The 26625-nt window shown below is 31.8% G+C and overlaps 1 protein-coding gene across 3 annotated transcripts in view; it reads left to right on the top strand.

Moving 5' to 3' along the window:
• LOC126741724 (rho GTPase-activating protein Graf) overlaps nt 1-26625 on the top strand; it is a 77125-nt gene that overhangs the window by 27362 nt on the left and 23138 nt on the right. For 2 of the 3 annotated variants that reach the window (XR_007662304.1, XM_050448267.1), the window contains exons 4-14: nt 14066-14218; nt 17560-17749; nt 17806-17903; nt 17958-18137; nt 18215-18351; nt 18793-18989; nt 19235-19340; nt 19723-20062; nt 23303-23528; nt 23578-23740; nt 23883-23960. Coding sequence is in view for 2 of the 3 variants with exons in the window: in XM_050448267.1 (XP_050304224.1) it covers nt 14066-14218; nt 17560-17749; nt 17806-17903; nt 17958-18137; nt 18215-18351; nt 18793-18989; nt 19235-19340; nt 19723-20062; nt 23303-23528; nt 23578-23740; nt 23883-23960 (1868 nt within the window). In the remaining variant the exon portion in view is untranslated. The remainder of the gene's footprint in view (nt 1-14065; nt 14219-17559; nt 17750-17805; nt 17904-17957; nt 18138-18214; nt 18352-18792; nt 18990-19234; nt 19341-19722; nt 20063-23302; nt 23529-23577; nt 23741-23882; nt 23961-26625) is intronic. The other variant, XM_050448269.1, reaches the window with a different exon arrangement.

Here is a 26625-nt window from a genome sequence, read left to right on the forward strand (position 1 = left end):
CCCATAGAATGGCCACCTAGGTCACCAGATCTGACACCGCTGGAGTTTTTCTTATGGGGTCACTTGAAATCCGTTGTTTTATTAATTTAATTAAAAAATAATTTAAAATCAACCAGATTCAATTCAACAATTACAACATAGAATTTTACAGGAATGAATTTCACCTGAACCTCTTTAAAACATCCGAGAACAGTTTGAATATCGGCTATACTTGTGCTTGGATTCTGAACAATTCATATATAAGTAGTAAAGGTTAGGGTTCCAGTATTCCATTATCATTATTATAATTTTTCAAGGAGTTGCATTATTTAAATATGCATTAAATACAATTCACTCATTTGTGAGGTCAGAATTTTGAAAAAAAAATTAAATGCAGTATATGTAGAATTTTATAAGAAACACGAAAATGGTAAAAGAAATAGAGGCTGCTATTTAAAATTTTAGGGGTAGGTGCACTGGGGGTCAGGGGCTTGAAAGTAACACGACAACACAAAAAGGCCTCAAACATTTTCCCTTTTGATACGTAAATTGACGTGTTTCGCCTAATTTTCATGCTATCATTGGTAGAGGAAATATTAAATGTTGTTCCTTTTGAAATTGTCACGCGGTATATCCGATATATTGTAACTTATTCTCATTTTTGATATTTGTTTCTAAAGGGCCTTTTTTAGCTGATATTTGCACTCTCATATACAATATATTTAAAAATACTATTTCTAAAAAAGAATATGAATTTATTATTATTTTTTAAATTTGCTATTTTATTGTAGATATTCATCGAATTACTTAACTTTAAAATGTATCGAAAACATTTAACGAACCCACAAAACACGAATCTCATGACATAAAAAACAAGGTTATATTGCACAGATATACTTTCTTCATCTGAGTCATAGTAGATATGGTGTCGACTACCTTTATTTTTCAATCCAGTGACTGCATTGAAATATTTGCGTAAAAAAATATAAAAGTATCAGTGATTATGTACTATAGGCTATCAATAAGTCCTATATATTTAGTGCGTCGCATAAGTAAGATCTGACACGTGGATTTTTTTTTTTATTTATTTTTGTGGTAGGTACTAATTTGACAAAATCCATTAATGGATTTGTATAAAAGGCAACCAAATATAGAAAATATGTATATGTGAAATTAAATAACTCACATTGACTGCAGGAGGGGATTTGCACAGGCTCCAATAGGTTTATGTATCATTCATTTAAAAATTCTCACCTTGTCCTAATTAATCTACCATAATATTTTATTTTTATTATTTGTTACCAAAGCTTTTAAGAAGTGGAAAAAAATACGTAAAAAATTTTATACCTCGTTCAAAGTGATCTTTAAACGAGGATAAATTGACGATTTATTGAAGTTAAATGAACTAAATTATTACGCAAGCCCGACTCGCAAACATTGCTCTAAAAAAATAATATTGAAGACGTAAGTATTTTACGAGTAAAAAAAAAAGTTTTCGTACCTTTATTTACATTTGTATTACCAATTCCATACCGAACTTGATAACGAGTTATCGGTACTTTAATTGTTCATTTAAATCCGCTCGCCTACACTCAATAATGTGCTTTGTGCGTCCTTTATCTTGATTGTAATACACTAGACTTGTAATAGAAAGAACATAAAACAATAGATATGAAATACATACCCTGGGCGCACAAAACATGGCTTTTCATACGGCGCTAATTACAAAATAGGAATTAGTAATATTTAAAAAATACCAATAGGTCGCTTAAATCACATTAAGCTTTAACTTTGAAAGCCATTTACAAATTTGGCATTATATATTTTTTAACAGACCAGGTTATACATCTTTTTTCTTTTCTAAAAAAAAAACTCTATTGATTTATTTTAATAAGCATGAGTTTAGTATTTTATTGACATTAGTAGGCGCTTTTACTATTCCCAGACAAAATATCATCGCATTTGGTGCACTGGAAGCGTAGTTATTGTGTTTGAAATTACAGAAAAAATTTTGTGTTAGGCACAAGATCTGTGACGATCAATAATTGAAGAGTGGTCGAGCTAAATGATCTAAGTGCCAATTTCACCCTAGGGCTTGCAAACGAAGTCCAAAGATGGGGCCACCTCTATGTCCGGCATCATATTCTTTGCTAATTGATCTAAGTTCCGGTATGCAGGTCGATATTCTTGGTTGGTTTGTCGTTAGATTCGATTGTTATATTGTCTGTGTATTTATATGTTTAAGTAATTACAATGAACTCTATTGCGTTTGGCGATAATACAAATACGAAATAAAGAAGAAAAAAACAGTGAAGCTAGATGGAGTGGAAAATCTTATGTTACACAAAAATCAAAGCTGCAAATACCTGGAAAAGCCGTTCCCAAAAATGAGGTTAGTATACGAGATTTTTAACGATATTTCGCTTGAAATTTTAGACCCAGGCCCAATAGTCAAATCTTTGTAGCCGATAGTTACATTACCCTGAGATTTTTTTAATTTCAGATCACCTGTAAATGTAAATTTAGCTGTAGGGATGTGATTGATATGAAAGTTAAGCTTTTCGATCTATACCATGGCCTTGAACTCAACGAGCAAGGCAGCTATCTCATGGGATTATTGCAAGTTTTACCAGTCAAAGTCGCCGCTATGGTACCTACGATGATTCAGCAGAAAGCAGACGACAATGTACCATAGCTTTTGCTGTTCCAGATGGGTAAGGTAACGTAAAAAGAGTATGTAAAAAAACGTTTTTGGAAATATTTGCTATCAATCCGCAAAAGATTACCACGCTTGTTAGGCGTAAAAAGGAGGGGCATACAACCTTCAAGGATAAACGAGGAGGTTGTAAAAAATTCAAGTACACTCTTCATGATAGACAGATGGTAAAAGACCACATCAACGGCTTTCCGAGGGACGAGAGCCACTACAGCCGTTCAAAAAGTAAAAAAGAATATCTCAGTCCGGACCTTAATGTCTATAAGCTATTCAACGCTTTTAAAATAAAACATCCTGGTTGCACTATAACATACAAATTCTATAGAAGAGTTTTTATAAAGGATTTTCCAAATCTTTCTTTTAGAAGACCTAGAGTTGATACGTGCAAGACTTGTGATTTACTTTTTTAAGAAGCAAGGACATAAACTTTAATGTATCAAGAAAAGCTAAAAACGAGCTGGAGTTGCATCATAGAAAAACAGATAAAGCTCTAAAGGTCATTCAAGAAGACAGTGCGAGTAGTACTCTTCCAGGTAGCGATACCTGTACCATTACCACGGATCTACAGAAAGTTTTTTTCCTACCAAAATTAACGCATGGTAGTATGTATTACAGCCGCCAGTTGTCATGCTACAATTTTGGAATACATGTGCAAGATACGTTAGATGGGATAATGTGCATCTGGACTGTCTGGCCGAGGTGGCAACCAAATGGCATCATGTCTTTTACAAGCCCTGAACACAGGTCAGCTTTCAACTTATAAGCGATGGAGTGACAACTGCGCAGGGCAATTAAAAAACCGAATGTTCATTTTCTTATACATTTTATTAGTAGCCAATGGACATTTTGACACCATCGACCATACATTTTTAGTTTCCGGCCATAGTTTTTCCTCTTCAGATAGAGATGTTGCCCTTATCGAGAAACAAGCAAAACGTTCTAAGCTTCAGACAGTAAACGATGTCAAAACGGCAATTGCGGCTGCTAGACCTTCCAGGCGAATGTACTTTTTTTGATTTTGATAAACTATCATCAAAACTTATAAATACAACTAAACTAGGCATTACACAAGCGTCGTGGTTACGTGTGACGAAAGAAGAACCCGGCATAGTATTGTACGAGAAAAATTTCAGTGACTTAATAGGATGGGAGAAGTGCCGTGTATTAAAAAAGGGTGTGACTGTGCAAAATTTAAAGTCGGTTGAGCTCTTAGCCTTGCCTGGTGTTGAGCGAATAAAGGAAAGTAAGAGAAAAGATCTTCGCGCAATGCTAAAGTACATTGATCAGGACAATAGGGCATTTATGGACCAGTATTTTAGATTTTTAATCATTTATTATTTTTGTGGACTTAGATCATTTCCGTTATTTCTTCACTTATTTTGCTTTACGAAGTTTCTTTGATGTCTTACCACAGAACATTTGTTTTAGTTTATCTGTGTTTATTAATAAAGCCAATTGTCCATAAAAAAAATTACATTTGTTTTATTTTCCTTATTTGTCAAGTTTTCTTTGATTTCTAGCAATTTTTAATTTTGGCACTTAGATCACTTAGCTCGACCACTCTTCAATTGCTCAGACATTCAACATTCGACAGATATCTTTAATGAGGTTAAGGCTAAAAACTCTTGTACAACATTTTTAATGGTGATAAAACATGTGTTTTTAGTATAATACATATATGATGGTTCAAATGAGATGTTTTCAATATTCAACCAAGCACCCAGCTTGGTTTTGGTTTTTTCATCCATTGCTTCCACCAGAGTAGAAGACACCGGACGACCAAATACCAAAAATGCACGTTAAATAAAAACAGTTTATCTACTAATTTACTCAAAATACGCCAATTTTTTTTTAGAATAATTCTCTCCTATAATTTAAAACCGCGACGAAAAGCAAAACAAAATAAAAGTGTAAAAATGATTTATTCTTCGTACGTGACTTGTAAGTATACTGTATTGTTTCGGTAGGATTTTAGGTCCTTTGGACACGGAAACAATGGAAATTAATTAGTAACACGATAGTTGATTAGTTTTAAAAAAACTAAGAATCTTTTTTTTAAATAGATCACGGCAAAACATCATTTTACTATGGAAACAAGTCGTTGACAAACTGTTTTTTCCCCGATATTTGCTCTACTTATCTCGATTACTGTAATTTATATATGTTCAAAAGTGATGAATTTTTAGCAAACAAACTCAATATATGTGAGTGTATTAAGTGGTTTACGGCTTTTATATTATCGGTAAATAACGATAGATTAACTGATAATTTAAATTTAATATCGATAATTTATTTTATTAAATCTACAAGAATATCATACATTTAACTGTATAACGAAATTGCAAGGTAAAATGCATCAAGGTCGACCATGTATTTCTATTGTTTTTTGTTGTTATGTCTGACTAATTATTTCCATCGAGGAACATTAATTGATATTTCATTTACGTGCGAGACCCTCTAATTAATCTCTTCAAATTACTAATCATAGTTTTGCAATACTCATTAAATACGTTACAACTGCTTATAGATCGCGTGTTCTTTTGATAACGGATAATTTACAGAAATATTAAAGATTATTCAACTAATGCTAGCTTTGTTAAACTTCACCAAAATTTGTTGTTTATATGTTGTTCCAAATATTGACGAAGGATAATCAATACTTTTTATACGACCAAATCGGTGCCATTTTTTTATTTCTATTTGTAATAAATTAAAAAAAAAAACCTTGACCCCCTTCGTGATATCTTCCATCGTTTTTTAGGTCAAAAAATTAAAATACCAAAACAAATATGTGTTTGTAGAATGAATGGTTTATATTTAAATCTTAAAACTCGAGTATTGTTTGTAAATGTAGCAACTATGAAATTTTTATAATTTTATTTTCTACTTTGCTTATTTCATATAATTTTTTGGTTAAATTAGTTTTCATGTAGTATTTATAGATAAATAATATGATAATATTTTAGTAATTGTGTTACAGTTTGGAGATTCCACATTTTTTTAGATTTTGTAAATATAGTAACAGCATCACGTGATACTCACATCAGTTTACATTTTCACAATAAGTCTGAATGGTAATTGCACTTTAAAATAATATCTAGTAAGTTATAAGTAATATTGATTAGAAATGGTTTAAATATCAACATAAAAAAATTGAGAATATCGAAGCTGCTTGCTTATATTATATTATATTTAACTAGCACTATCGGTTTTTATCATGTAATCTACATATATTTGGTTTCATTCTAGTCAATTATTAATTGTTTTCGAGTGACGTGGAGTAAGGCAAAATTATATTCATGGCAACGGATTCATCGAGAATATGGAATAAATCAAACTTCTTTTCGTTCAATTTGCAATATTTAAGGAGGGTTTGCGAAAATGGTTTAGTTGATGTATAATAGTCTTTTCAAACTGAATAGCTGCTGTGATTTTCCTTCTAATACGAGTATAAAAACTGTTAAAATTTTTTCAAGATAACATTTTTTCTAAGAGCACTATTAGAATTAAATAAATAGTTCGGAGTAATTTTTTTATATAATTTATTATAAAAAATTTGTATATTTTATACGTCCTGTTTCGTTAATTGAGTTTTTCTTCGTCTTTTTGGGATTTCTCCCTAAATATAGGGACTTAAAAAGAAATTTAAGCAGAATTTAAGTAAGCGTTTTTATAGGAATCAAATTACTCAAGTTTGCCGTAATTGAATCGATCTTTTCAATTTTTCGGTTTGGGACATCCCACTGGTCACCTCGAACTTGGAATCCCCTATTTATACTACGAGGGCGGGTCAATAAGTCCGTGACTTTTTGGATAAAAGACAGGTTTTTATATAAAAAGTTATTTTATTTTTCAACATAGTCTCCTTTGAGTTCTATACACTTAGTCCAACGTTTCTCCAATTTTTTTATCCCTTCGGAAAAATATGATTTGTTGAGGTCATCAAAATAGGCATTTGTTTGAGTGATGATTTCGTCGTTGGAGTCAAATCTCTTTCCGTCGAGCCATTTCTTTAAGTTTGGGAATAGGAAATAGTCACTGGGGGCTAAATCTGGAGAATAGGGCGGATGAGGAAGTAATTCGTAACCTAATTCATGGATTTTTGCCATGGAAACTGCACATGTGTGGACCCTTGCATTGTCCTGGTGGAAAAGAAGATCTTTTTTCTTTCAGTTCCTCATTGAATCTATCCAATAAGTTGGTATAATATTCTCCATTGATTGTTTTCCCCTTTTGAAGATAGTCAATGTGGATTATACCGCGTGCATCCCAAAAAACGGTCGCCATGACTTTATTGGCTGACAAACCCACCTTTGCCTTCTTGGGCGCCGATTCACCCCGAGAAATCCACTGTTTTGACTGCTGTTTGGTCTCCGGCGTGTTGTGGTGGATCCACGTTTCATCCACGGTGACGAAACGACGCAAAAATTCGTCCATATTGCGGTTGAATAACGCCAAACACTCCTAGGAAATTGTCACACGGTTGCGTTTGTGGTCGATTGTGAGCAAACGCGGCACCCATCTCGCGGAAAGCTTTCTCATACCCAAATGATCATTCAAAATTAAAACTACTGAACCATGTGAGATGCCTATGGCTTCCACAATCTCTTTCAGTTTCAATCTCCGATCGGCTAAAACCATATCGTGAATTTTTTCGATTGTTTTGGATGTAGAGACCTCGACTGGGTGTCCAGAACGTTCGGCATCTTCCGTGCTTGTACGGCCACATCGAAATTCAGTAAACCACTTCTTTACCATGGAAATGGATGGTGCAGAGTCCCCATAATATTTTTCAAGCTTAGCCTTGGTTTGAGTGATGGTTTTTTTCCGTAAAAAATAATGCTTAATGAGCACACGAAAGTCACTTTTTTCCATTTTCTTCTCAAAACGAGTGGTAGTCTGTTATCAACAGCTAACACAATATGTTTAATTTAGGGGCAATAATTTAAACCGAAATTAGCTACTGTGCATCAATCAGCCATAAAAATAATCGCTTGAAAAAGCTAATAATTTTTTTATTTTTCGTAAAACCACGGGTTACTCAATTATTGGCCACTTAACAGAAATAACTTTCTTTTATTTGTAGAACAATAACATCAACCGTTATATTATTTTGAATACTTTTATTCATTTGTACAAATATGTACAAAAATCGGTTTTAGGTAAAGTTCACGTGATTTTCTAGATCACTGATCTGTCTTGTGTATAATGTATTTCTCGCTCCTATAATAATGTTAATGCCAGGATGTTATTTTGTACGCTATTAGCTAAAATACACAATAGACTGAAAAGTGGGTGTATTCATCGCAATCTCAAATGTCAGGGTATCGGATGTCTAAGTACATGAAGAGGATTATTTAATTTTTGGTCGTTTTTAAACGCTTTAATATCTACTACGAAATTGTACATTTTAAATAGATAGTAGTAGTTTGATAATAGCAAATATGGTCCATCAATGCGTATATAAGGCAAAAAAGTTGACAATTTATTTAATACTATTATACAAGGTGTTTTTTAAATATTGAGACAAAATTCGGGAATATTTTTCTTGGTAGAGACTAAGCAATAAAGTGCCTATGCCCTAAACATCTCTTATCATGAATTATGGATTTTTGCTACTTTGTGTTATTTATTATTTGAGAGAAAGTTTTTCATTATTAAATTCCAATTTTCCAGTTTTGTAAAAAATTCAATAAAATAATTATAGAATTAATATTATTAATAATTTAGGAAATATAAGTTAATCAAATAATCAGACTATATTAGTTACTCCAATAGCGATTATCTAAGACGGTTTTATACATAAATTTAAAAGCTTTGTTAAAGGATATATTAAATGATCTTTTAATTGTTTTAGAGGAGGGAGATTCATTCCATATATGTCTCTAGAATGTTTATTTTTTAAATTACTTATAGCATCTCTAACTTGTATATACGTCACTTCACTAAAAGAAAAACCCCCCACAGGGACACCCGACAGGCAGGCCTGTTCCATAAATGATTCAGCAGTGTCCTCAGCTATACCTGAAAAAAATGTATTGAACTCGGATGCAGTAAGACCCACGGGCTGCTCACTATTCACCTTCTTTCTTTGGCCATTTACAATCTGCCAAGCAGCTTTCGTTCTATTATCAGCCTGTAGTATATATTGAGAGTTTGCCACCCTTTTTGCAGATATAATTTCTTCCCTATACCTTTTTCTAAAGATTTTGACCTGTTCTGCAAGTTCTAGACATTATTGCTATACAAGGAGTTTAAGAAATGCAAGGTTTCGCGCATTTGCTTTAAATGATCATTAAACCAAGAGACCTGACAATTTCCCACCACACTCTTCTTTTTTACTGAGAATGATGCATCCATTGCATTCACTAACAAACCAATAAAAAATGATGCTATTTCATTTACAGTATCAGGGGAGCATAGAAAACCCCAGTCAACGCTTTCCAAAATTTTGAACATGTTTTGGATACCCCTCTGTGTTATTGGTCTATGAAAAATTTGCTTTCTGTGAGTTGTTTTGATGTTTTATTAGTATGTATTCTAGTACAAACTGTCAGTTATTTTCGTAATAATTTAAGCAATTATGGTTTTAACGAATAAAGAAAAGCCAGATATGATTAAAAGTTATTATAAATGCCATTAAAATATCAAAGATGTATTTGCTGATGTATCCGGAGTGAGAGCAACGGGACCATACTTTATTTGAAACCTTGGATAAAAATCTTCTTAAGTTTGGTTCTTTAAATAAATCTAAAAGAAAGAAAACTTTCTTAATGAGGTATGGATTAGCGATTTATATGTACTTGCGCTACATAAAAAATACTTTGTAGGTAAATGTGAACTTAGAGAAATCTACACGGAATGTTTCCCAAAATATTATTGCTCTCGTACAAGTCGTTTAAAATTCATTTAGTTCAAAAACTGCATCGTGGCGATGCTGAAACACTGCTGTTTTTTTTTGTAACTGACCAGCACAAAAAGTTACTGATTACCCCAATTTTCTTGAGAATGTGATATGAACCGATTAAATTACATTTACAAACTGTGGCATTTTTAACAGAAATAATAAACCCATTTAGAGTCAAAATAATCCCCGACAATTTCGAGGAACTATTTTTTTCTTTCCAGTTTTTGAAGTCATTTTCATTGAAGTTTTATTCCTGGAATTTTCAAGTCATTTTCAAATAGTTTTTCTTTTAATTCGGGAATCTTTGAGATTTTTAACATTTTCCAGCTTTTCGAAATATTTTTATAATTTTCCAGGCAATTGGAATAGAATATCGTTTTATTCCGGTACTTTGATGTCATTTTTCGTGTCTTCCAAACATTTCAAATAATTTTTCTTTTAATAAGTTTTTGTTTTCGTTTCGTTCATTTTTTTTAATTCCCGAAATTTGTTTCATTGTTTTAATATTCCAAGCATTTGGAATAAAATCTCCTTTTGTTCTAGGATTTTAAGGGTCATTTTCCAGGTCTTCCCAAGTATTTCAAATTATTGTTCTTTTAATTTTTAAGGTTTTGGATAAGTTTTTCTTTTAAAATTTCAGATATATTAAAATTGTTAACATTTACTAGTTTTTCCGAGAATTCTGATATTATTCCAGATCTTTTGAATAAAATCTCAGTTGATTTTAGGAACTTGAGGTAATTTTCCATATTTTCAGTTTTTTTTGAGTAAATTAAAAAATGCCTTTTAGAAATCTGTGTAAACCTGACAACAGAGAATCGATGAATGTACTTGTAAACAAAACACTCCCCTTGCCCCTAAATACACGTTGAACTCAAACAAAGTTGTTTACTAATACTAGTCTGTCATCATTTGTTACAACTCAGCAACTTGTTAAACTTACACTGTATCGATCAAGGTTCAATATATATGTTTCCTTATTCTGAACGTCCTTAGAACGTTACTCGCATTTGTTAAATGCTTGTGCTCGAAAACCAAACCGTTAGGGATCCATGTTCATATAAACATTTCGTCTTTCATTGACCAAGGATTTGATGATTAAAGTCTATCTACATATTTAATACCCTGTATAGCGTTATTTAGGATCTAAAGACGAATTGGTACATCGAACTTAGACTAAAAAAAATTTATTTAAAATACATTGTTGTGAAACCGATCTTTGTTCACTACTACGTTTCAAATAGTCGAGAGTTTCCAATTCACAAGGTTACCTCACGCTTTCCTAGGCGTTACCTAGTATCATTTATTTCATTATGTAATGTTTGTTTTTTTTTTTGTTGATATACCAACAGTTTGAAGTCAGCTATGATAGATGGTGCTTCTGATCAATGAGAGCTGGTGTCTGTCTTTTCCTCACCCTATAACTTGTGAGTTTAAAAATTTTGTGAGTCCTGAATAAGATACTTCTTTCGATCAGCTACATGACAGATTAATGTTTGCTTTTGCCGTTCCTAAAAATAATAAAATATTAAAAATTTCTTCTGGTAATTTGTAGCAGCTGCCTTGCTACTTAACAGAGCTTAAGTAGAGCAGGTAAAGCTGTTTGTGTAGAAGGACTCTGTTGAAAAGTTTAAAAGAAATAAGCTCTGAATTATTGACAAGGAAACTCTTTTTCGAAAGAATATTAATGAGTCACTTTGATTTCACTTATTGGTTGTTCGCTCCTGTTCGTGATTCTTTGTGTTTTTTTTTTCATTTTTTTCTCTTTGGTATTCTGGTTATTCTGCCTGGAAGATCAGAAAGACGTATTGGCAGGTACCATCTTTGTACATAAAAACCAATGTCAAAAATACAACAATACTTTAAAATAACTAATAAATTAAATGAAGATATAATCAACAGACTCGCGTATCTAATGTACTAAGTCATTTTATAATGCCTGCATTTCTCTTTTATCAGCAAAAAAGGAGAAAGTGTACATAAAAGCCGTCGTCGCGTTCGAGTTGGTTTAATTGAATTGAGAAATATGTTTATTAATAATTCGTCTTATTACCGAGACCACTTTTGTTTTCCGTCAATATACAGGGTCATTCACGACATACGACACGGAATATCATGGCTAAACTATAGGGTAAAAATTTGAAAAAAATTGATTATCAGAGGCGTTCTGGAAGTATCTTTTAAAAATTATTTTCAATGCATACAGGGTGTTTCAAAGTGCAGAAACATATTAAAGTTGTGTTTTTTTTAATGGAACACCTTGCAATTAAAAACGCATAACTTTTAACTTCTTTTTACCCTGTAGTTTAGCTATAACATTCCGTGTCTACGTCGTGAATAACCCTGTATACATTTTTGTGGCTAAGGAAAAAAATCATAATTAATCTTATTGGGTATTCATAAGTATATACAAATGAATAATAAACTGCAGAAAAGTCTAATAAATAAATTTTATATTATACTATACATGAAAAGAAATAGAGTAAACGTTAGTTTGTTACCACAGTACTCGTACATGCATAATATTTGCAATGAAGAAGTTGCCTCCCGCCTTTGCCTTGACACCATCGCTAATCCCCAAAAAATTTCTGGACCAACGAAACAGTATGACGTCATTGTCTGTATCGACCCGTGACGTCATTAATTTCTGCATTTTGTTGAGCTATGTTGCCAAGAGACGTTTATTTTCTTCGCTTATAAATGAAAGCAAATATTTAGTTTGCTTTATTTATTTTCATAAAGAGGATGCCCGCTTTCGAGCATCGAGTTCACCAGCAGACATCAATCTTTGTATTGAGGTAAATGGTTAAAAAATTTTAACAGTTATTTAAATAATGCATAAAATAATAAGTATCGCATAATTACTATAAAATAAGAAACTGTTGGCAGAAGATGAATTTTAACAAAATAATAAAGAACGTGCACCAGTAGCACCGGACAAAAAAAAATATTCTTATTTGATTTATTATTTTATATACCTATATAATTTTAATGTAGTCATTTTCCATATTGGAGCGTTATTAAAAAAACAATCGTGGCTTAAAGTTACAAGAACCATTCACCCGCATTACGAGAACCCTCTTTTAAATACAGTTAGTATCCTATTTCTCTCTTTTTTATTAATTTAATATGTTTGATTACTTCAGAGTGGAAGAAGAATGCCCTAAAATAGAGATGAAAATGTATTTTCTATATAATATGTATATGTCTTATTATACTTAGTTTCCATATTTTTTTGATCGGGCGAAGATGTATTTGAACTCTAGTGGACGCTTTTCTGGGTTATACACATCCGTATGTGCTTAGAAAAAATAAAAATAATAATAGATTTAGTCAAGTGAATGGACAGACTGTGCTTATTTTATTTATTAATTTTAGGGAGAGATATACTTGTACAAATATAGTTTTAATATAACTGTTTATGAATTAAAAAATTTCTGCTTTAGAGGGCACAATTTGATTATAAGAAAGCCATTTATTATATTAAATAACCATAATTAAAAAGTAAATAGGTTTACTCTCATAGTAGTTAAGTTAATTAGATGAAAGATTAAAAGTTAGGACAATCCTTCATTAATTTGTTTTAGATTATATTACTTTTTGTTATACTTTTATTTTTGCAATATTGTAATATTTTTGTAAATTTGTGATATTTATATTTGATTCATTTTATTTTAGTATTAAAAAATATAATTTTATCAATTTTCAAATTTTGTTACAACAGTATTTACTAATAAACAAAAATAGAAACCATAAAGTTGATGGTATAATTAGACACATTATAGAAGAAAAATACTATTTCCAGGCGTTCCAAGCACAACTTAAAAAATGATACGATTATATATAAAATAGGTCGAAAAATCGAATTGTCATTTATATATCTTTATCTCAATTTAAGAATTAGAAGAGGAAGGGAATAAAATGATATTTTTCGGATATAATTAGACAAATTATTGGAGAAAAACAGAATTTCCAAAACTAGTCCTAAATAAGTTAAAAGTAAATCTGGCAACGTTTTTAAAATTGCGCAATCATCCCCTCGCCTTACCGCGTCCCTTAAGGTCCCGTTAATCCAGCCCCCCGTCCTACGCACAAATATTTCAAATGCCCTTTTGCCATTCTGTTGTTTTACCGACCTTTGGTTTCATTCATTCCAGCGAGCAACTGAAACAAACAATCAAGCTCCTTGAAATCAAGCTTGTGGTAGTAAAAGTTATCTTAGCTACTGTTACATATTTTTTATTTATTATAAAATCATGGTTTGGCGCCCTTTAAGTATTTTTTATGATCGGTAAGTTTTATTATTATTTATTGTGCAAATGAAACCTGCGGAGTGAAAAATTGTATAATTATTTAAGTGACACTTGTTCCTGGTTAATTTTTAGGTTACTGTTGATATATTTTTGATTGAATTATTAATAATTATATTTTTTTAAGGTATTAAAATATATATTTTTTTACAGGCTGATGCTTCGGTGGATATGGCAGAACGTCATTTTTATGCAGCCAGCATGGATTATGTGTATTTAATTCAAGAGGTGCATGAAAGGAAAAAGTTTGAGTTCGTGGAAAGCCTGTTGACTTTTGTTTATGCATATTTTACTTTCTATCATCAGGTAAGTTGTGGCTGTATTATTCGGCATTAGGTAAAGTTTAGTAGAATCACAGTAGAACCTAAAATACGAGATCCACTACGGTCGTATTTCTTCGTTTTCGTTAGTAATCTGCTGACCTAATTTCTTCTTAAAGTAAAATAAGGGCGCACAGAAACTGTCAAACAGTTTGACATTACATTAAGGGTTTATTACATAATTACTATTTTATTTATTTATTTATTTACTTAATAGTAATAACTAATAAATACTCTACCCGTTTTTAAGTTTTTTTTAATTTGAATTCAGAACTCATGAGAAACATCATCAAAAATTGTAATAGATGAACTACTTTCTACCAATTTTAATCACCACCATCGTCATCTCTATCTAATATAATGTTCCATGACATTTTCCAATACTATAGGGGTAATTTGATCGCATTCGTTAACTAAACGTTATTGCGAAGCTTCTGATGGTTCAGTTGGAGTAGGATAGATTTATGTATTTAAATGTTGCTATGAAAAGTTTAGATTAAAATTATTTAGATTAAAAGGTGTAAATAATAAACCTAGGCCTCTTTTATGCAATAATTCTGAAATTGTGCACACAGTCATTCGTTCGAAGCGAAGATCTTTTTATTGCTTTGCAAGATTGGTTATGACTTAGATGCAACAACAGGCTGCCTATAAAGCTGCTCGAGTAGATCTTATATATCGAAAGAATGAAGGGAAAGAGGATCTTATAATTAAATACGTGAAAGGTGTCCCTACCATAACGAAGGAAAAATTATATCAGAGAAATCAGGAAAACTAGAGAGTATCTTATTACTGGTTTATTATCAAAATGTGGGAGGGCCTCGTACTAAGCTAGAATCTTTAAAATTGGCCGTGAATAGTTCAACTTATGATATGATAGTATTAGTAGAGAGTAACTTAGGTAGTGCCTTTTTAGATAACGAATTGGAATGTGCTGATTACAATTTGTTTCGTGCTGACAGGTCTCGCTTAACTACTAGGAAATTAAGGCTAAAAATTCACATAACACAGGATAATGTTGAACAACCATTTATCTCATGTGACTATAAGGGTTTAGGATTCTTAATTGCTGGGCTATATATGCCACCACAAATACCATAATTATTTTATAGAATACATTGTGAATCAGTGGAGAACATGTTAAAAAAAAGCACATATCTTTGGTGACTATAATTTGCCAGAAGCTCATTGGAGTAAAGATGAATATGGCTTACAGGTTGAGTGTCCGGGAACGTCTAATGCAGTGTTATTAGCGCTTTGTTTTGGTTTTTTACAGCTATTTCAATGAAACAGTTTCACTAGTGAGAGAAACGTTTTTCTTGATCTTCTTTTTTCATGTACAAATTCAAACGACAGTAGTGCAAATGTCACTTTATTAGTGGATCCAATTTTGACTGACAGTATACATTATTATGGTTACGAATTCTCAGTAAATGTGTTATTTAAAAGAAAGGTCGGATAATCTTTCATTTTGTGATTTTTACTATACAACAAACTTAACAATTTTTTAGGTGGCGTTCGCTAGGAACAGGACCTCTCTTTTAGTGATATTGAGTCTAATCTGATTTTTTTTTTATGAGATATTGGGATTGGGAATTGCTGTCTTTGTCCCTCTTAAGAAGTTTTGTAGTAGCACAAGTGTTTTTCTGCATTGAGATACTTGTCTTCCAAAAAGAGAAAGTTGCATAAAAATATATTAGATCTGTGTTACATGTAGATTACCTTGAGTTTTGTAAGTTAAGATCTGAGTGTAAAAGAAAGAGAGTAGTTTGTTGGTCCCAATTTATGTTCAACGTTGATTGACAGTTTAAAAATGATCCTAAATATTTTTGAAACTATGTTCGAGATTTAAAATCTACTTCACTCTTTGTTTTACAATGAAGAATCTGCAGATGATGGACAATCCATTGTTTACTTGTTTAAAAGTTACTTTGAAACTGTCTATGTGAGGAGCAGTGATGGGAATTTTGGAATGATTGACAATGCATGAACAAGTAACCTTTCTCAAGATTTAAATTTTGCACCAATTTCGGTTCAGGACATTTTTAACGGGATTTGATGCTTACCTAATAGATATACTTTGGGTCTTGAGGGCATACCAAATGTGCTTCCCCAAAAGTGTATTTGCACAATTGTTAAGCCTCTTCACATTTTGTTCAATGTGTTATTGAAAACTTCTCCTGTAACTGAAATGGGAGTGAGGTCAGAAACTACAGAGGTATCTACATTGAGTCCTCTATTCCCAAACTCTTTGATAGCTTGGTAAGTGATCAATTGAGGTGGTTGTGCCTAAATTGAGTCAATATGCATCAGCATAGCTTTTTTTCTGATCGATCTACAGTCACCGATTTGTTCCTATATCAAAATAGGCTAATCAATGCCTTGGAGGATTTTAAACAGGTTTACTCAACTTTTACAGATTTTTCAAAGACATTCGATTGAGTTGATAATGGAGTTTTTTTGAATAGGTTGTTTGATTTGGGTTTTGGTGCTGCTACTCTTGATTGAATCGCTAGTTTTATTGTGGGTCATCAGCAAAGGGTGAAAATAGCTTCTTTTTTATCTGAAGCAATTTTTGTTGCCTCTGGGGTACCTCGTGTTCTTCAATTTTCTTAAATTTATTTTCAAATACTATCTTTAATTGCTTTCAGAACAGTTTTGCCTTGACTTTCGCTGATGATTTTAAAACTATGAAAACAATTCACTGTCAGGGGGATCAGACACTTTTGCAGGAAAGCTTGCTCATTGGTGTAAGGATAGTAAGCTTAGTCTGAATGTGTTGAAGTGCTGTTTTATTAGTTTTTCCAAGGAGGTCGGAAAACATACTGCTTCCTGTTTTATGGATGGGGAACACTTAAAATATGTAATCAAAGTATGAGATTTGGGAGTCATTTTTCAAGAGAACCTATCTTTCAATAAATATCTGACTGAAATTACAGTTAAATCATCAAAAATGCTTGGATTTGTTCTCAGGTATTGTAAGGATTTTTCATTGGATTCTATTAAGGGTATCTATGGCTTGCTGGTTTGTTCTAAACTAAAATACACCTCCATAGTTTGGTCACCTTGTCAGGCAGTACACAACTTATGCAAAACTTCAGGATCGGCTCCAACAACGCATAAATGTAAAAAAACAACGGAAGACATTTGCCGGATGTATTTTTTAAGAAATATACATTTTTGATAATGTAAAAATCAAATGGCTACTTTTTAACTTTCCATTTATATAGCAACTAAATATTTCTTCGATAATAAAATGACTTACGAATTATCTCCGTTTGACTGACTAAATTAGATAAATAAAAAATATAATTCTCCTACTCTTAGGGTCACGAAATAAAGAAAGACTTCGACCCATTTATGAAAGATCTCCAATCAAAAATTCAAAAGACTCGAGGCAATTTCGACGATTTTAGCGAAAAACTAAAAAAGCGGATGTCTGAGGTTCAAAAACAAGAAGGACCCTTGAGCACTTCCAAAGGTTGTAAGGAGGGTTATTTATTCTTACTGGAAAAAAGTAAATATTTTTTAGGGATTTAATCTTATATATGTTTTAAACAACCTATTTTTTAGAAGCCTTTGGGACCACTTGGACAAAGAACTATTGTAAATATGACAAGAATACTAAGGAATTTACAATGCTTCCTTATAATCAGCTTACCACTAAAACGGTACGTAAAATCTTGAATGTTTATTATTTATATAATGCTCTGTTATTCTATTAGCTTCCACAACCAGAAAAACTGGTTATTACCACCTGCATAAGGAGAAAATCTGAATCGATAGACAAGAGATTTTGTTTTGATATACAAGCAGACAGTAAGCCTGGAGTGGTTTATACGCTACAAGCTCTATCTGAGCAAGATCGGACTAGTTGGATGGATATTATGGATGGAAAGGAACCAGTAAGTATAATATTTTATTTAAATTATATAACTGTACATTTTAATGTTTGTAAGCGTTAATGTTTATACTACTTTAGACTTATACAGTACCCTCAAACAAAGTTACAAATACGATGGATGAAAACTATGTATTGGATGATGTGGGGATACAATTCGTAAAGAAATGTATTGAAGTATTAGAGAATAGAGGATTAGAAGAACAGGGAATTTATCGGTAAGCAATTTATAAAGCATTTTTTTAAAATATTTCAATAAATATAATTCTGAAAACTATATTTGATGTAGAAAGATTGCTATTCTTAGTTAGCTGGTTTCAAATATTGAAGCCGAATATTTGCAAAGAAAACTGTATTACATTAAATAATGCTTCAATTTCAACAAGTACTTTTGAGTATAAGAAATTTCTTTTGTCTACTTTTAATGCCCAATTTTTCCTGGATTTATTGTTGAGATATGTTACCACCCCACCCTTAATCAAACAACCTGTTATATTTGTGGCGTTTGTATTTGAATATTATTAATAAAGCCTTGACATAACCCAAAAAGTCAAAAATTGAAATAGTTATAAGCTACCCTCTTCCCTCCCTCCCTATGTTACTAATAAAATACCATTTGTACTGTTTTTGGGCTTATAGATTATTTCGTTTATTTTTAGGGTGGTTGGTGTTGCCTCAAAAGTTAATAAGTTGTTGGCAATGGGTTTGGATCGAAGAAAAAATGATAAATTAAATCTGGAAGATCCTCAAGAGTGGGAAACAAAAACCATAACAAGTGCACTGAAAACCTACTTAAGGAATCTTCCTGAGCCATTGATGTCCTATAAATATCATAATGATTTTATTAATGCAGTCAGTAAGTTATATATTATACATTATTTTTAATTTGGTAATGAATATTTCTTATTGAATAATTTTATTGAGCAACTAAATTAACTGTTTGTCCGACTTACTATTTAAACCAATAATTTTCATATCTTTCAGTTATTAATTAACAATCTAGTAAGTAATCAAGGCATTTGTTAAAGCTTTTAAAATGTCCTTAAACCATTGTTTCTTTAGGTGCATTACTGTATACTAATTTTAATTACTTTTTTTTAGAAAGGGATTCAAAGCAAAACAGGGTACATGAAGTTCATAAATTGTTATATAAAATCTCAAGAACTAATTTTGAAGTGTTAAAGATTTTAATAAAGCATTTAACCAAGTAAGTAAATTAATAGTTAACAAGATAATATTTTTTGCTTCTCTAAAGTCTTAGTATTTATTATTTACTTTTTTTTGAGACTTAATCTACAGATCGGTAGAAAATATAAACGAAACAGGGAATCATAACTGATTCGCTACTTTCTATATGATTACTGAAGAAAAGTAATTTAACCCTAGAAGTTTAAAATCTCTAGGATATAACCGTATAATTCTGAAACCTTAGTGAAAATAAAATAGGTTAAGCAGCTACAAAGATTCATCTTCTTATATTTAGCCACACCTTTAAAAAACGAATAATAAATAAATAAACTTCTTGATATCATATAATAGCAAAATTTAAACCTGTAATAAATTTAATATAAAAATTGTATTACTTGTAGCGTTGCAGAAAAAAGCGAAAAAAACCTCATGACTATCAGCAACCTAGGGGTATGCTTTGGACCAACTTTACTCCGTCCCGAAGAAGAAACCGTGGCCTCAATAATGGACCTAAAATTTTATAACATCGTAGTTGAAATCCTCATCGAAAACTACAATCGTCTCTTTTTTACGGAGCCATTGGTACCAAAATTCGGGCAGTTGCCGCCAAACAATCATTTGCCCACAGATTCGGGAGAAACGTATGCTGGGAATAAAGTTTATAGCGGGGGACAACCTGTGCGAGTTTCACCTAGCTACAGAAATCCTCCAGGCTATAATCCATCTGTACCATATAACATTGTAAGGATTATTTATTTTTTATTTTGATTCAAAATTTGTTTATAAGTTACTGGAGAGAAACTACTTTCCTAGTTTATGCAACGAATTCTTCACCCCATTATCTAAAGTGCCTATTTTTTTTAGAATTTATATAAAATTAATTTCTAGTATCTCTATGCTATGCTATAAGTTATTTCAAATACAGGGTTCCTTAAAGACATGCTAATATTTAGGCAGGTGATTCATTTTAGGAAAAAAATGTACTGTCTTAACTTTTAAGATGCACAGAATGGTTAAATTTAAAAAATTCATCTTTTTAATAATACCTGTGGTGTCCATGTGGGTTTTGCTTTCTCTTAAAATAAAAATAATTTTTATAATCCTCATTCCTCTTTATGGATCAAATTTATGGAAAAAAGCAATAATCAAACCTATTGCATAAAATTCAGAACCTTAAGAATACTAGGATTTAAAAGACCAATCAGTATATTGCCTGCAGTGTCCAAAGTGTTTGAAAAACATATTTATAACCAGATTTATAATTTTGTTGAAGCTTATTATTTAATTTCCGATTGCCAGTCAGAATTTAGAAAGAATTTTAGCACGTCAACATGCTTAGTTAAAATATTAAGTGACGTAAGAGTGAATGAAGAGCAAAATTAAGCGTAAAGTAAAGCTTTCGACACACTTAACCACGAAATGTTGTTGGCTAAACTAAGGTACAGTAATGGCGAAAAGTAGATAGACAAATGGTTTTTTAAAAAAATCAAAGGAAATAAAAATTCTATAATAAAGATATTTAAGTATTTTATGGGCAACATAAACATGTATAAAAATAATAAAACATTCTTTAGAAACATCACCTAATTTGGTAAATAATAAGAAATAACTAAATATACGCTGGACAAAAGTAGATAGACAAATTTAAAGAATAACCAATACTCTTTTTTTTCGAAGTATTTTTTTTTTAATTACAAAGTAAACCATCTACAATATTAGTATTTTGTAAAATACCCATTATTGTCTATTACAGCCTGACATCTGCGTCGCATTGTTTCAATAAGATTGTCTATGAGTTTAAAACCAATATTTTTTCATTTCTCTTGCAACCGTTCGAATAATTCACCTTTATTTGAATAGTTTGTATCCCTAATATCACGATCTACAATTTCCCATAAATTTTCGATGGGATTAAGATCGGGTGACTGGGATGGACATTTTAAAACTGGTGTTTTTTCTTCAAAAAATTGCTTCATAGTTTTGGAGAAATGCTTCAGGTCATTATCTTGCTGGAATTGGAATCTCAATGGTAAATTATCTTCGACATAGGGCAACATAACATCTCTGAGAATATCCCTGTACATAAACCTATATGTACATTATGCCCTCTATGCGATGTAACGGGCCCATTCCATAACCTGAGAAGCAACCCCAAACCATCACTGATCCACCTCCATGCTTAACTGTGGGTTTTGTGTACTTGGGATTCAAACGCTGGCCAGAAGGACGTCTAACACATTGAATTCCATCGGAATTAAACTTCGATTCGTCGCTCCAGCAAACACGTTTCCACTCATGCTTTGTCCAGTGTATATGCTGACGGGCTCCAATCGGGCTAAGCGATTCCTTTTTGAAAGCAATGGTTTTTTTGTTGGCCTACGTGCAAATAGATTCTCTTCTACCAACCTTCGTCTTACAGTCCTTCAGGACACATTACAAATCCCTAGAGCCTGTAATTCTATCTGAATTTGACGAGAAGTCATGAAAGGGTTATTCTGGCTAATTTGTTTTAATTTGCGTACAGCTCTAATGTCCATTTTTTTTGGTCGACCAGATTTATTTTTTGGCTCTAATGATCCTGTCCTTTCATATCTTTTGATAATTGCCTAAACAGCTTTTCTTTTAACATCAAATTTACAAGCAATATCAATTTGACGATCACCCGCGCGATATGTATTAATAATGCGTTGTCTTAAATCAAGAGAGAATCTAATTCCGCGTGGCATGTTGCACCCTGAGTTAAAGCTATATGCACCTATACTAATTTTATTTTATAAATATCTACACAAAAAAATAATTCCAAAATTGTTTTTGTCTATCTACTTTTGACCAGCTATATTTATATTATTGCTTTATCTGATAACAAGCAAAATATTTAACTGAAATTTATTGGTATCTTTTTATAGACCGCCTTACAAATAACAATAATTTAAAATCTAGGGCACCTGTGGGTAAATCTTTAAACAATTATATGAAAATAATACTTTGTCTATCTACTTTTGGCCACTACTGTATTTTGAAATCTCTGACTATGGTATTAACATCTTTAAAGAATATCTATATAATCGTGAAAGTTGTGTTATGACAGTCCAATCAAATCAAGGCGTACCTCAGGGTTCTATATTATCGCCCCTACTTTTTTCACTCTACGTGGCAAACATGTATAAAACTGTAAAACATTCTACATTACAGCAGTATGCTGACCACTCACAACTGAATATATTGTTTTCAGTTCGATTTAATGAATCTAGAAAACCACGCAAACACAAAAAATCACAACCCCAAATGTGTGAATGTTTTTTGATGTGTTCGAATAATAATTTATGGCAAAATTTGGAAAATCGTATAAATATTCATGTAAATAAAACTCCAGTTCCAATTGTCCTAGAGGCAAAAAATTTGGGTATCATACTTGACAATTCTCTCTCTTTTGAACCCCATGTAAAAAACGAAATTAAAAATTAAACAATTAAACATTTTGCTTTCTTTATAGTCTTAAATATTGGGCGTCACCCTCCTGGGTTCTTTTATCCTCTGTCGCTCTCCCGTTCTGGACTAATTTTCTTTACTATTATTATTATTATTATTCGTTTTCTTTTGATTTATTTTATATAAATTAATTATTTTTAAGGGTTATATCGTCTGTACCAACAGATTAACGGTTTTTATAATCGAGACTTAATCCTTTTTGTCAAAATTTTAATTAGATTTATAATTGTATTTTATAATTTTATATAGCGGGCAAATAAAGCATTTGAATTTGAATCTTTGAGCAACATGTTCTTTTGATTTTTCCTTGTCCGACACATGGTTTTTGTTTAAAAAAATTAAATTCGTTTTATTTTAGGATCAATTTTCTGAAAATCTGCTGCAAGAAATGTTTATGCAACGATACCTATATATTTGATAATTAATTTTTTTGTTTTGTTATAAAGAAAAAAAATAGTCTTTATCCTTAAATCATCAAATCAAATTTTTCAGACCGTCTCTTCTTATATAGACCAACAACCACTACCCATCAATTTGTATTCTTCTATACCCGAGCCAATATCGGATAGTATCATGTATGGCATGTCTAGAAGTGAGCATAGACCATCAAATCATCAGCGATTCAAGCAATATAATTCGTCCAGCATTAATTCACAATCAGAATCTAATATTCCACAAACTATTACCAGTCCGACCAATTTTAGGCAAAATCGATTAGGTAAGATACAAAAAAAATCTTACTTAAAATTTACTATTGTCTATCATAGGTGCTTTTTCTGGAGGAGACTCAAATGAAACGAGCAGTTCCAATGACTCATTATCTTCTACGTCGAGAGATGGCAATACTGTGATAAGCGGGATCCCAAAAAAACACGAAAGGGCCAATCTCTCGGTTGCTTATCCGAAGAGCTACAAGGCCCAAGGGAATGTGTAAGTTATTTATTTACTATTCGTAAAGTTTGTATGAGACACACTGTTTCGATTTATGAGCACCCTTAACACACTAATTTGTTCTGTTTCTTCTATATTTCTTGCATGCTCGACCCCTACTAACATAAACTAACAAAACTAGGACCCAAATATCCAAGAAGCCTGGCTTTATGACCGTATCTTCCAATGGCAGGTCTAGTCCAACTTTGACTAGAGTCCGGTATGTACAAATCTTTGATTGTTTTGGTTTTGTATCTTCTATTATCTTACGGTAAAGAGATTAGACGATTTCTTGCTTCTTTCGAGCGATCAATTAAGATCGGGGATGGAATATAAAATATTATATTAAATGTGGTTGGTTAGCCAGGTCAATCAAAAGACAAAAACTTTTTTGCCAGTTTTTGTTCAAATCGACTATCCAACGTGGTACAAAATAGGGTGCGATTTAAAAACTCTACCTTATCCGACAAAATGATATCCTAAGTTTAAAAAGCTTATATTTTAGTCATAATTTCTTACAATAATCAGGTTCCAAAAGATCGGCTAAATTTAAAGACTTAAAACACACGATAAACATAATATCGTGGGTATACTGCGAAAACTGACCAAGTCAAGCCATCATAGTTTGTAAATAAATCGATTTAAAGGTTTGCAGTTTTTTTCGGGATTTAGAGTTTATAGGTAAAGCAAAATATTCTTTCTTTTTTCTTTTTAATATTATAATATGGATTTCATAAATTAATTTAGTACTTAATATTGTTGTTACCTTTAGCAAATTTGAAAAAAATATTGACTTGGTCACTTTTGGATGTAGGAATTTCTCCATTTCGCAATGATGGTCAACAACAAATTAATTTCGTCTAGCAATAAAACACAAAAAAATGCTTTGTTTTAAATTTAGTGAAAAATATAAATTTAAGAACATTTAAAAGAAACATGTAATTCTTATTGAAGTAGAAAAATATAAAAAATAGAGCAATATTTAAAAAGAACTAGTTCGAATCAGAATCTGAAAACGCTGATGGCTCCGGAGCGACATCTTTTTTTCCACTATCTGATGGTATCGATTGGTACCATGGATGAAACTCGGAAGGAATTGCTCCCGTTCTACAAAGCTTTAAAAGGTCTTGCTTTTTGGCATTGGATATTGGAATTTCTTTGCTATATAGACGAGGTATTTCATTTATGATAACATCATTCGCTGTTCGTTTCATACGTCCTGTTACATTAAGTTTAATAAATTCCAAGTCGCTATAATTGTATTTAAATAGGACATACTGCGGCATATTTGTTTCATATCGCATGCACTTGATCTTCAACCAATTTACGCGATTACCGTTTTCATCTATAGTTCTATTCTTAAAAGTACGAGCAACTAGTGCCTTTAAGTCAAAGAAATCACTATACTTTAATTCATGAACGTTGTATGGTCCACTTGTTTTGTTTCGTCCACGATTGGAGCGAGCTAATCGAAAAATGTTACACCAATCATGCATGGTATATACTGGTATTTTTTTTTTGCATTCTCTATAGCACCGCGCACAAAAGTCTGCCTCCATGTATGAATGAACAGACTCTAAGAAATTATGTTGTATAACACTTAAGTTACTATTTTGTACAAAATGTACAATAAACATAAATAAGGCCGCAATAAACTGATTTCTATTTTGACCGCTGCAGGTATCAGAAAATAAACTTATTTCCGTAATATTTTGTGAAAAATTTTGTATGAATGTAAGCAGACATGTTCCTATTTCTAAACTACCTCGTTGGCCATTGATTTCGGTCCATGCATAACAGTAGGCTTTTTTTGTTATTGCTGCCTCATATATTGTGAAGTTATATGCACATAGTTTCCTGCTGTAATACATAAGTGAAACATCTGAAGACGGTATTTGGAAAACGCTTTGTAAATCAAATGTAACGCTTACAAAATTATCGTCGTTCAGAGCGCGTTCTTTATCTGAGTTTTTTGTTGCATTAGCTTCATCCCGCCTTTGAATGTGAGACTCATGATTTTCCTTTAAATCAGCTGATTTTGTAGCCTAGTAGTTGGTACCTAGTATTGTTATATCAGGCATTGATTTTTTTTAGGCTTGAAAAAGGATAAATTAAACTCTGTTCCGAATATCCGCCGGTAAGTTATTTGGGAGGCATACTCCTTTTGGGCATTTTTAGATTCTTCAGCGTACAAAGCGTACATTTTGGCTATTGATAAATTAGAATCTAAATACTTTCGTTTAGTTGTTGCTCTACAATAATGAGAGGCCATGGTTGGAAAACTTTGAATGTGAGCTTTTATTGCTTCAATGATTTCTGGTTTTGTCTTATTAGCTGATGTTCTTCGACCACGTTTGTCATCAGTAACAAATATGCCTGATTCATTTACCCCAGAAAAAGCTTTGTCTACTGGTCCATGACTAATACATAAAGTACGTAAAAAGAATGTTTTACAGACCCGAACTTTTGTGCCTTCCTTTAAAAAATAATAGAATCTGCTACTAGTTTTTTGAGCACCTGTTCCTGATCGAACTCTTCTACAAGCAGGTTCTTTACTTGTAACATAACAAAGAATAAAGTCTTTTTGTCTTTTGTAGTCAAGAGCCCAAAATTGTGAGCATAAATTGTTCCTCAACTCATCACTAAAATTTAAGGAGCATTTAAATTTACAGGAGTCGCAATTAATTAATCTAGGTTTCTTTGCTGGCTTCACTATGCCCTTTTTAGATTTATAAGGCAAACTTGACTTTTTTTTTTTTTTTTGGCAATATTCCTTTTCCACTGAGAAGGATCACTTTTCTTCCAGCGACAGCTACGTTTTGAAGCCGCAGGTGTGTCACTTTCCGAAGACGATTTTCCATTTGACATGTTTTCGTGGTCACTAG

The sequence above is a fragment of the Anthonomus grandis genome, chromosome 10 (genome assembly GCF_022605725.1).
Source record: "Anthonomus grandis grandis chromosome 10, icAntGran1.3, whole genome shotgun sequence".
Classification (NCBI taxonomy): domain Eukaryota; kingdom Metazoa; phylum Arthropoda; class Insecta; order Coleoptera; family Curculionidae; genus Anthonomus; species Anthonomus grandis.